Here is a 12,431-nt window from a genome sequence, read left to right on the forward strand (position 1 = left end):
TCCGTAATAAAGATGATTCATTTGTTGCCTGACGTAGTAAATATAAAACAGAGAGAAAAAGGAGAAAAGATTAAGTGACACACGCCAGTGCACACATGCACGATTTGTACACACGCGTGCAATGACACATGCACGCAAAAGGATATACCCATGCGTGTACTCACACACAGTTTTACTGGAGCTGGCGAGCACCTGGGAGCTCATGCAAGAACACAGAGACATCTAAGCAGTGATTCATATTATACAAATGTTCTTGTTAAAAAGTTGCATGAAATCTGCATGATTAGAAACAGAAGATTTAAGCAACAATGGTTTCTTATTTTGAAATCATCAAAACTGGTATGTGAGTCTGGATTTATGTCCGTGTTAATATTGTGTCTACACACGCTATGTAATGTGCGCATGTTTGTCCTTACCTGCTGTTTCAGTGTGTCCACCTGCTCCTGCAAGGATCCTTTCAGGCCTTTAAGATGGTCCACAGTTTGCCGACTCTCCTTCAGTAGATTCTGATTGGCCTGGAGCTCATCCGTCAACTGGTCAAGAGCCTCCTGTGAGTTCTCCCATTGGCCAACCTTTTCCTGGTAGCGTTGCGCCATCTCTGCTAGCTCGTCCTTCATGGAATGAGTTGCTAATTGAGAGTCTTTTAGCTGCCAATCAAACACAATGAATAAGACAATGGATGAACGCCAGAATGTGCTTTTTCACAGGACTGAAGACACAAAAATTATAGGTTATACATGCAGAATAGAAAGCAAAATGTAGTAATGGTTATAGACTGTCCTGCTTTAAACTATGTACCTGTTGCTGTGAATATCGTAGTTCCTCTTCCAGAAGCTCCACCCGCCCTTGCACCCTGTGCACCTTCTCTATCGCTGCGGTGTACTTTTGTTTAAATATGGCGACGGTTTCTTTCTGCAAACCGGCATCTTTAAGCTCCTCCTTGGCTCCTTTAAGCTGCTGGTGAAGACGTTTCATCTCAACCTCCTGCTTCTTTAGCTTCTGTTCAAATGTATCCCTCTGAAAGCAAACACAATCAAATGAAACCAAAAGCATCATTTCAAGGAAGTTTTACACATGATTTATTCATCATGTTGCTAGAACATGTTTGTTGTAGGAAGCCTGAATGTTGGTTAAATAAACATATAGAAACTCAGCAACAACCTCATCATTATCATTATTACCACTAAAGAGTTAAACGTTGTAACAGGATACAATACGACGCTTCATCACGACTAAATGTGCCTTAAAAAAGAGTAGAAATACACACATGCTAGTTTGTCTAACGTTGGTGTAATATGCCTCGCTGCTCTACAGTTACCTCGCTCATAATGAAAGGGGGGAACCCAGGAAGTGAAACCAGCTTAATCCGGGTGTTACACAAGGAATCCTACCATAGCTCACCTTTCAAGCAGAGAGGTTGAGAAAGTTAAACCTGCTCCAACACTCAGCTTGAGTTCATCCACGTTAATCCCGCTCTAATCTGGATCAGAACATGAGGGTTTACAGCTAATGACAGCCAACTAGTTAGATTTCAGTGGTTCACTGCAGCTTGGTTTAACCAGGGATTAGCTGGGCCCATCCAGGACTAACACCGGGTAGGAGGCAGCATGACTGAGTGGGAAAACTTGCTCATGCAAAGGGAAAAAAAAAAAAAGACACAAACTAAAGAGGAGAGAAGAGGATGGGAGAGGAGAGGGTGGAGTAGCACCATCAACTTTCATTCTCTACTTTAGAGACGGAATCTGAACGACCTGCGTAGGTGTGGGTTCGTGTGTGTGGACTGTTTAAAACCGAGCGTTCGATGGCAATTGTTTCAACTAAGGTTACCCAAGGTAAGAATTAAATATGCAGTATAGCGTGCTGCCAAAATAAATTATCATAGTACTTTCTGCCATAGTATTTCTTTCCCTTAAATGTGTTCGCAGCTGTACTCTCCAAACAGTGTATCTTTTTCTGTCACTGGATGAAAGGCCGCCTAACAAGGCTTAATGGGAACACCATGGCTTTCTTGTGACCATAATCAGGAGCTTGTGCTTTGGAGAAAACACACAGCCCTCATTAGATATGATGGAAAACACATCGCTTTGACCCTCATTTGACGGGCCATTTGAGTATTCATATCCGTCACATGACTACCCATGACGACCCTCGGATGATAATAACTTCATTCTCCAATTCTTTTTATTTTTTTGAACCTCTTTTATCTTTCCTTTCCGCTTTTATACTTTGTCCAATTGGATGTGAGAGGTTGGCAAAATAAGAGGTCATCTTGTCTTGTTGATTAATTCATCTACATGAGGACATGTGCGAGTTGACTGCAGAACAAAGCTTGTTCTTTGCAAATGGGTCAGTTTGTTGTTCTGGCACAAGACTACTTTATTGTCGCCTGTGATTTAAACCACTCACATTCAGATACATAAGTGCATTTGATTTCTGTTTTTATGCTGTTCACAAAAGACGTGACTCCTCTGCAGCTGATTTAAACAATCCTTGAGCTTCATGACCTCTGACCCTGCTCTGAATTTGGCTGATCTCGGAGCCTCTGCGGCTCCAGCGTTCCGCATCAATCTTGTGAGCCTGTTTCACAGCTTCCTAGGTCAGAGTTCGACTGATCTATAGATTTCACCTGTAGGGGAGGCGGAGGTGAAGAGGAGAGAAGAGGAGAATTCTTCCTTACCTGTTGCTGACTAGCACATAGCAGATCGTGTAGCTGCTGTTGGTCTTTCTCCGTCTGGTCTTTGAGGCGCTCGATATCTCTGACCTTTTCGCTTAACTTACAGGCCTCTTCCTGTTGTCCTCTGGACTTGCGTTTCAAGTTCCTTACCTCACCCTCCAGTGACGCCACCTGAGCAAGAAGACAGAGAGAGAGGAAAATTGCAAAGGCTGGAAAAAACTTTATGTACTCATACAAAGTACGCACAGACAGACAGAAAAGACAACGAGGGGGCGTCAGTAGCCTAAAAGTGAGGGAATCAGGTTTGAGTCAGAGAGTATCCCAGTTTAGTTTTCGGACCAGCTGGGAAAATGTGGGCACGGCAGACATGAATGAGTAACGATTCCCCTTTCCTTAGCTCTAACTTTCGAGGAGCCTTTGAGCAAGGTGCTACAACTCCCACTGCTCTAATGGAGCTGCTCGGTAGCCAACAGTAGGAGACTGTTGCTGGTTCGGGCACTTCCCTCGAGTGGATGTGTGCAACTCTGTGGGTGTAAAGCAGGTCATTGCTTGAGAAAAAAAAAAAAAACACAAGGGTGCTCGCTCAACCTAGCCTCAACATATGAAAGCAAAAAACGAAAAATAGAAAGACAGGTTCAAAATCCTTGTTGTACTAGAAGTGAATTTAAGCCCTGAGACAAATTTTAAAACCAAAAAACAGAAACAAACATGAAAAAAAACGGACTTTTCTTCATAGAGTAGAGCTGGGAGATGCTACATTTGCAATATTAAAAGATATGTAAATGATTGCAAATCAACAAACCGACGCGCTACAAGCTAGCTCACCTGTTCCTGTGTCTTTTGATGCTTCTGTTCTGCAGACTTCATTTCAGCTCTTAACTGCAGAATTAGCTGATCTCTGCTTCGAACCTTAACACACAGAAAATACACTTAAATTTGGATATCACCATGAGATTTTTCTGCATATCTCTGACCTGCGCATGCATGCACACACAAACACATGCACTCGGAGACAGGGAGAGATGGACCTCCAGGTGCAAGGTGTGGAGTTTCTCATGGCTCAGAGCCAGATCAGCCTCCAGTCTCTCCTGGGTCTGGTTGAGGTGGACACACTCTCTGCTCCGGTCGTCCATCTTGGCTCTCAGCTCATCCCTCTCCTCGCGCAGTTTCTGCGAAGCCTTATCTCTTCGGAGCAACTGGGAATATATGCAATAAAATTAAGCCACTCAATCAGTGCCACAATCCTGCAGCACTACACAACATGCGTCAGGATGACGAGAAAAGGACATTTTAATAAGTAAAAGTAATAAAAAAATGTAATCACAAAACCCCCTCAACTTTAATTAACATGCAATTTATGGACAGTATAATTGAATTGATTCTGATTTGGTTTCCATTATCTGATAAATAACAGTGATTTGATTTATTTGTAAGTTGAATTAACAAGCAAATGCTCTGTTCACATAAATATGAATCACAAGCATAAGATTCTGCTTAGTTAATAAAGAAGCTGCTGTTTTTTCCTCTTTTTGACATTCAGAGTGCTGCCTCGTACTCTCTGCCAGCTCTTTCACCAGCGTACACATTTTAATCTCCCTCTTCTGCATCTGGAATATATAAAACATACATTATACGCTGTAAGGATGGACGCTGCTTATTTAGCAGCAAAACACAGACGCACTCTTTGATGTTATTTTGACAATGCTGAGCATCGTATCTCCTTCAATCACTGCAACACGAGCTGTATCTCAGGAAACAGGGGAACGCAGGTCCTTGTTTACAAAACTTGAGATAAAATATTCCAGACTTGTTTTCATATTTGTGTTTAAGGTAACGCTGGTGGTGGGTGTGCGAGGATACGTACGGAGAAACGGTTGTTTATGCTTCTCGTGAGTATAAAGTATGTCTGACAACTGCCTGTGTTTGTCTGTTCCCTTGGTGACCTTCTCTAATTACCCACTTCAATTCTTTGCCAAATTTGTGGTGTGTGTGTGTATGTGTGTATCTGCAAGTGCTTTCGTGTGGGTGTGATTCCTCACAAGTTTGCCGGGAAATGTTGTTGACTGTTTTATCTCCTCTGTTTGTGTTCGCAGAGTCTGTATCTCATCAAGGCTTTGCTCTGTTTGAGGGTCAGTCTAAATCGGCAAATGTCTGCCGTTATGTGCTGACATTTTGAGCCGAATAGAGTAGTAAAGTATTTTTATAAGCACTTTTTTTTTAAAAGATACTCTGGCTTTTCTTTAAGTTTGTAGAAGATGAAAGGAGAACCAAAAAAATCTCCCCAGAAGAGGAATTCTGGTGCAATTCGAAGCAGTCGAAGCAGAAGTTACCAAGTTAAAGGGCCAGTTCTCCTATCATGCTATTATGGGGAGCTAATGCCATTATGGTAGGAAAAAAATTTGACTCTGTGCCTTTGGAGGCCGCTAACCCCTGGAAAATCTCCGCCAAACTATGTAAAACTCAGGGAGCTTGCTAAACTACACTTCCTCAGTCTAGGACGCCCGTCTCCGATGTCATGTCTCGTTCAAAAACCTCAGGTCTGACTGCAAACATGAAGATTTTTTAGACGATCCACCGTAATATTCTCGTCGGATTTCGGATTCTGTACTGCTATGAGCCATTGCCTGCAGCGAAACGGTTATATTTCACTCCAGCGTCTCTTGCTGGGCCGTTCCTGTCAGAGGGAGGGGCGCAATGCACGCTGGGTGTTGTAGGAATGTAGAATGCGCGAAACCACAAGCTGTTTGTGCAACTTTCTCCACAGCTATGGCGCCAATTTCAAATATTATTGCTTCTATCGATTACAGAGAACACCAGGTTTGACTGACGGTGGCGAACTGCTCCTTTAAAATAACAGGTAACAGAAATTCTACTTATATGACCATCATAATTAGAAAAATTAATACAAATGTGACGTAGTTTCTTGTTTCCACTTTTTTTTCAACACGTCCTTCATGCCAAACTGAGTCAAATTCTCGCCCTCTCTCTCTCCTCCCCTCCCCCACCTCCTGCCCGTCCTGCATGATCCAGGGATTGTTTTGGCCGGAGTTGAGGGCTCGTTTGTAACTGTCCGTGGGGATTGATGGAGTTAACTTGGCTCTTTGACCTCTCACCTCTGCCTGTCAGCGGCCAGGCTCGCTAAACACACTAAACCTGAGCTATGGCGAGGAGAGGGAAAAAAACAATAACACTGCATACACACTAGCATGCACGCAGCTGCTAAATCACAAATGATCGCTTATATAAACCCTCACAGAGACGGTTGCACCTTAGACGGGAATAATGCAGGTTGTGTTCTGCATTCGTGGACTTCAGATGAAATAGAGCAAACACAAAAAAAATGACCAGAGCTTTTATTCATGTCACAAATTCAAGTCTTTTCACTTACCCATGGCAAACACAGCACTCACTTCCTGCCCATTTTTTAAGTCTAAGCTTGATTTAGCTTTGAGTGTGTATGTGTGTGCGTGAATTCCCCATGTGAGCGTGTGATAGGCAGAATGGATGTTGATAAACACCGGAGGATGTCGTGTCAAAACAGACAACTTGTCAAAACGACACACTAACTAGGTCAATCACAAAGTTTAAGGAGAAACTTTGGAGTGGAGCTTTGGTGTATGCATATCTCTATGTGGATGTCTATGTGTGTGTGTGTGTGTGTGTGTGATAAGCTTCTGAACGGATCTGCAGGAGGGGACCTCCAATATCGAAGGTATTTTTAAATCAATGAGCTCTTAAGTGTATCTCAGTCTCAATGTGTTCACAGATACGCACACACACAACACTCAGCGCAGATAGAATCCCTACTGACAGGCAATGACAAGATAAAGAGAGGGAGGAAAAAAAGGGGGGAGAGGACGACAGGAGGGGGAGAAATAATATTTGAACAGTTGGGGGGGTGGGGGGTGCGGAGACGGAGGGGGGGATGAAAGGGAGAAGTGGCAAGGCAAGAAAAGAAATGAGCAATAAGCGAGATCAAGAGAGAAAGCAAGGAGAGGGAGAAATCAGTAAGCTATTCTGACGGTTGTAAAGCATTGTGAGCAGGACCGGTGTTTGTCCACGTCCAACCTTGAAGGCTCCAACAACACTTCTGCTTACTGTACCGCTCTTTCTGCTTCCTTTTATTCTTGTTTGCTTTCTCACTTCTCCCCCAGCCCCCCTTTTGTCCATTTCATATAATACGCAATTTGAATTCTTTTATCAAATTCGCTTTATAAAAAGGACTACGAGTGCACACTTTTAAACTAGAGCCCCACTGAGGGAGCAGGAGAAACACGACGCCGGAGTATTAACAATAAATGAAATGATCGGCCATCACGCGCTGAATGAACATTAACGGATTTTGTTTTCATGCTTGCATCTCTTACGCACATAACTAAGCAACACAACTGGCTCTCCTGCAACAACACAATGGACAAAAATGCTCAATACTTCCAGTGTTCTTTTTCTCCAAGATCAGCTCCAACTAGTTTGTTCATAGTCAAACTTTATAAGAATTATCAGAGGGACAAAACAGACTAAACGGCCTAAACTTCACATGCAATGCTGTTGAAATTCACTGAAAAAAACAAGGTCTCTCCTTTTTCCATGTGTCTTTCGCATCTCCCCCTCTTGCCCCCTCCTCTTGTGTACATTTATGACCTGAACTTCTTTTTTGAATCCTGCATGTGACTTTTGTTTCCGAGAAGATGAAGCAGATGATCACTGAGACAAAGCCTCTTGTCATGTTAATGGTTTCCTTTCTTTCAAGTTCCTCAATGGGGGGAGTTCGAAGCAGTATAACACTTTGACCACATGTTAAGACTGCGGGCAACATCTGGCTGTTACATGATGATGTGTGTGAGTAAGAGAGATGGAGGGGACTACTATTTAAGATGAAGAGAAAATAAATTAAGATACAGAATGATCAAGACTAAGGGATTAAAAAGGCATTAAGCAGAATTTTCTGGGTTTACTGTTTGTTTAACAAAACAGCAAAACATCTGCTTAGATTTGCCTTGTCATTTTTCTCGTGCTCTCCACAACAATGGCAGCTGGTCTTAACTCGACTGCAGATGTTCTAGATATGAAAAAGTGCTAATTCAAGTTTAATATAAGGATCTATCAAGAAATGTATCCAATGATAGCAATGAAAAAAGAAGAAATAAAATGTACTGTTTAATGTACTTTCTTACTACATTTTCATACAACTTTGTAGGATAACTATTTGAATAAAGTATTGTTCAATAGAAATTTGAGCCTGGAAACCAGACGAATCTGCAACCTCATGTGCTCATGTCTTACTGTCAGACGTGTCTGGCCGCCATCCGTTCAGACTATCCATCTGGCCTGATTCAGGGCAGGCCAAACACGACAGTTTATCTAATGTGGGCTGGGTTTGACACTGAGACAGGAGCACAATTGAAGCATTTTCCTTTTTCATTAACAAAGAACACTGCTGATGCTGTGAAATGTTCTGAATCTGCTATCGCATCAGTATTAAACAACTGGACGGTAGTTGATGTTTAATGTGGCTATCGATCATTTCAATTATTTTGAGTCCATGACAAATTTCCCTACGGAGACAATAAAGTATATAGCATGGTATCGCATTGCATGGTATCGTATTGCATCATATCGTGTATCGTATTGTATCGCATCGTATAATATCGTATCATTATGCATCGTATCGTATAATATTGTATCGCATCGTATAATATTGTATCGTAATGCATCATATCGTATAATATTGTATTGTATTGCATCGTATCGTATTACATCATATCGTGTATTGTATCGCATCGTATAATATTGTATCGTAATGCATCGTATCACATAATATTGTATCGTATCGTGTTGTACCGTATCGTATAATATCGTATCATATTGTACCGAATTATATTGTATCGTATCGTATTGCATCGTATAGTAATGCATCATATCGTGTATCGCATCGTATAATATCGTATCGTAATGCATTGTATTGTATAATATTGTATCGTATTGCATCGTATCGTATTGCATTGTATCGTATCGTATAATATCGTATCATATTGTACCGTATTATATTGTATCGTATTGTATTGCACCGTATCGTATCGTATAATAATACATCGTATTGCATCGTATCGTATTGTATCATATCGTGTATCGTATTGTATCGCATCGTATAATATTGTATCGTATTGCATCGAATCGTATTGCATTGTATCCTATCGTATAATATCGTATCATATTGTACCGTGTTATATTGTATCGTATCATATTGCAACGTATCACATAATATCACATCATACTGCATCGTATCCTATTGTATCATATCGTGTATCGTATTGTATCGTATTGTATCGCATTGTATAATATTGTATCGTATTGCATTGTATCGTATCGTATAATATCGTATCATATTGCATCGTATCGTATTGCATCATATTATACCGTATCGTATAATATCGTATCATAATGCATCATATCGTATTTCATCGCATCGTATAATTTCGTATTGTATTGTATCGTATTGCATCGTATTGTATTGCATCGTATGGTAACATTTTCTATCGTAATGGATCGTATCGTATCATATCATATCATATTGTATCGTATCATATTATATTTGGGATTATGTTGGACTTTAAGCCATATATTGGAAATTGCTACAGCAAAATGCTATACAGTATATTGCTCTGATTGGCTGTAGCCTCCACTTCGCCTGTAGATAGCAAGATAAATCAGAATTAAATATTTCCTGTAATGCTGAGCTCGTAGAATGCATTCCTACTTTCTTTCTAACAAATGTACTTAAGGAGACACTCACAGAACTAATCCTAGAAAGGCAAAGAAAAGAAACCAATGCTCAAAGATATAGTTATGAAGTGGATAGGTGGTTGGATTCTTCAAACCACTGTTTCCCTTGCTCTCAGTCTACTTCCTGAAGTTTCATTGAAAATTACATCTCAAAATAAAGTGTACGGACTATAGTAAAGGTTTAATGCTTTGCTATTCTTCCGAGTAAAGTATGAGTAAGTAACAAAGTAAGAAGGCGAGTGAATCAGCACAGTACATTTGGGATGAAGGAGAGAGTTTTGACAGTATTTGTTCAGCTGTGCTAATGTTAGGACATTCAGAGCTGAAAAGAAAAATACTTAACGCAAAGTTCTCTCAGTTTCACTCGTGTTCAAGTGGGAGCAGGCACGCTCACTCTCTCTCTTACACACACCTACCACTACCACTGTCCATACAATGATGAAATGAAGTGTGCATGAGTGAATGCAAAGCTGTAATTGTGTGTGAGTCCATGTGTGGGTGTGTGTGAGAGAGTGAGCTGGTAATAGATCAGAGAGAAGAACATTTTTGGTGCTTAAAGCAGGGCCAGATGTGGGCCAGAAACCAGATCCCTGGACAGAGCGTAATGGTCCGCCCGTTGACTTAACCAATCCTAACATGAAAGACACACTTATACACATGTGCACACACCCACACAGGCACAAAGACGTACAGTAAAGCTAATTGCATATTGTAAATCCACAACAAAAACAGTTGCACAGTTTTTCAAAATGCAACAGCTTATCCTTTTACTGCACGATGATGAGTGAATTGTTTTTCAGTCCACCAGCGTGAAGAGGTCAAAAATACGGAGAAGGGTCTGGCTGCAGAACCTGCACTCTCAGGCCGGTTCCTTTGCAGGCTCCACTGTCAGGACAGGAAGTGATGGACTTTTTTACATGTTACTTGTTTTTGTCCGCTGCAAATTAAAATATTTATTTGCCTCTAATGGTCTTCAGGTTTACAGTACGAGCAGACATATTAGCTTCTTGTGTCCTGCAAAATACCAACAGTTGTCTGTTTTTCATATTAAATTGAGTTTATTGAAGTTTGTTATGTCAGAAAGAGAAGAGAGCCTTAAGCTCCAACTGCAGACTATACAAGCTTTATTTTTTGCATAAATGTATGTAACTCACTCCTGTTTATCTCCTGTTTTTACAGAATGCATTAATAACGAGTATAAATTAGATACTGTTAGCCAGGCTAATAGATAACTTACAAGAGCGCCAAAACCGGAAGCATCTACACTAGGGCTGTCGATCAATTAAAACAAATTAACTAATTAATTGCTTTTTTTTCTTCTTAGGACTGAAGCTTGTAATAATGGATATTTAAATGTAACATCATGAAATTAATGTAGAATCAACACAAAAGAAATAGATTTAAGTTAAAATACTTTTGTTAAATAGCATCTTTAACTTTAAACACACATTCTCTCCTGTGAACCACAGATTTCCAATAAAACCCTCAAGGCCATCACAATTGACTGTCAGTTTGAAAGGCATATTTCTTACATACTAAAATAAATAATAACAAAACCCAGGCCTATAAGTGCCATTTAAATTTCAAAACCATGATTGTCCTTATCCATCTTTAGCCAGGATGGTTCAGTGTGGCGGTTGTCACTGCACTGCTGCGGCGAGCGAGCCGCCTGATTGGCCGCTGTCCTCTTCCTGCCCGCTGCCCCAGCCCCGCCCACCCCTGACTGCCTGTGCAGTGCTGCTGCGCACGGGACAAGGGGAGAGAGAGCAACTCGGAGCTGTTGGCAGAGGAGCCGTGATCTGTGATTACTCTGAGCAGCATACAGGGGAATGAATTACAATATGATGTGCTTTACTGGTCTGAAAAAGTTGTTAAATTTGTTGCTAGTCTCTTTTTAGAAAAAAGTCAGAGAGAGAGAAGGTCGCTAAATTGGCAACACTAACAGGAAATGCCACAGGAAGTAAACACAGCTGCGTCAATTGTTTTTTTTTAATGTGTTAAATATTTCAAATTTATCGCAAAAAATGAATCTGTTACTTTTGACAGCACTACTACACGATTTTATTTTGTAATTTATTGCGGCGATTTCCTGTCCTGACAGTGGAGGTGGCCTGACAGTGGCGCCTGCAACGGAACTGACCTGAGAGTGCAGGTCTGCGGCCTTGAAAATATGCTCTAAAAATCTTAATTAAAACTTGTTTTTTTTACCAAAGCTAATTTTCTGTCATAAAACATGAGCTTTAGAGCATGTAGTCTATTAAACGTGCACTTTAAAGACTGGCAGGCTGTTGTAACAATAGCCTGACCTTAACCCTAACCCTAATATGATTCAGAAATGACTACTGCAAGTGAAGAGGCCTGCCAGAGAAAAGCACTGAACCTTGTGGGCTGCTTCCCTTGAAATCCACCAATGGCTTAGTGAAAAGTATCTGCGCAAGTTGGTTAATAGAAGGTTAAACATAAACCACATGGCACTAACATATGATTTAAGTATATCGCAGAAGGGGCAGAGGACAAATGGTCCAGCTGGGAAAAAAATCTGTTTTAGCAGAATGTTTAAAATTTTTGTCAAGTCCGTCTTCGTCAAAAGTGTTTTTTTTTTTTTTTAATAAGGCTCTAAATATCAGAACATCCCATTACCCATTATCTCAAACCTTATTATCAGCACCATTGTAGAAATAGACAATGCCTGTCACAGTGAATATTACATTTGAAAATTGAATATTTAAATGAATCCCTCACCTGCGCGACCCTTCTTATCAGTCCCATTGTGGGAAAAGACAATGCATTACATTAAAGTGAATATTATATTTCATCTGCGTGCTGTAGAAATTACGTGTATCCAGTTTAAACCGTTCTGTCCTGACATTGTCCGCTTTGTGTGAGAAATGTTTTTTTGACCTTGCGAGGGAGCAAACTTGCTGATAATGTAGCAGTGTCAACAATACACGGCCAACAACCAGGAGGTCAAACG

The 12,431-nt window shown here is 40.7% G+C and overlaps 1 protein-coding gene across 1 annotated transcript in view; it reads right to left on the minus strand.

Moving 5' to 3' along the window:
- Positions 1-12,431, minus strand: part of LOC138596230 (myosin heavy chain, skeletal muscle-like) — a 111,205-nt gene that overhangs the window by 37,576 nt on the left and 61,198 nt on the right. Inside the window, exons 11-16 of the mRNA XM_069667853.1 lie at positions 4,189-4,281; positions 3,703-3,870; positions 3,500-3,583; positions 2,678-2,845; positions 799-975; positions 417-647 (exon numbers count right to left, since the gene is read on the minus strand). Of these exons, the coding sequence (XP_069523954.1) occupies positions 417-647; positions 799-975; positions 2,678-2,845; positions 3,500-3,583; positions 3,703-3,870; positions 4,189-4,281 (921 nt within the window). The remainder of the gene's footprint in view (positions 1-416; positions 648-798; positions 976-2,677; positions 2,846-3,499; positions 3,584-3,702; positions 3,871-4,188; positions 4,282-12,431) is intronic.

This window comes from Semicossyphus pulcher, unplaced genomic scaffold (assembly GCF_022749685.1).
Source record: "Semicossyphus pulcher isolate SPU_LCO1_2020_fin unplaced genomic scaffold, fSemPul1.0.p SCAF_18, whole genome shotgun sequence".
In the NCBI taxonomy this organism is placed as follows: Eukaryota; Metazoa; Chordata; class Actinopteri; order Labriformes; family Labridae; genus Semicossyphus; species Semicossyphus pulcher.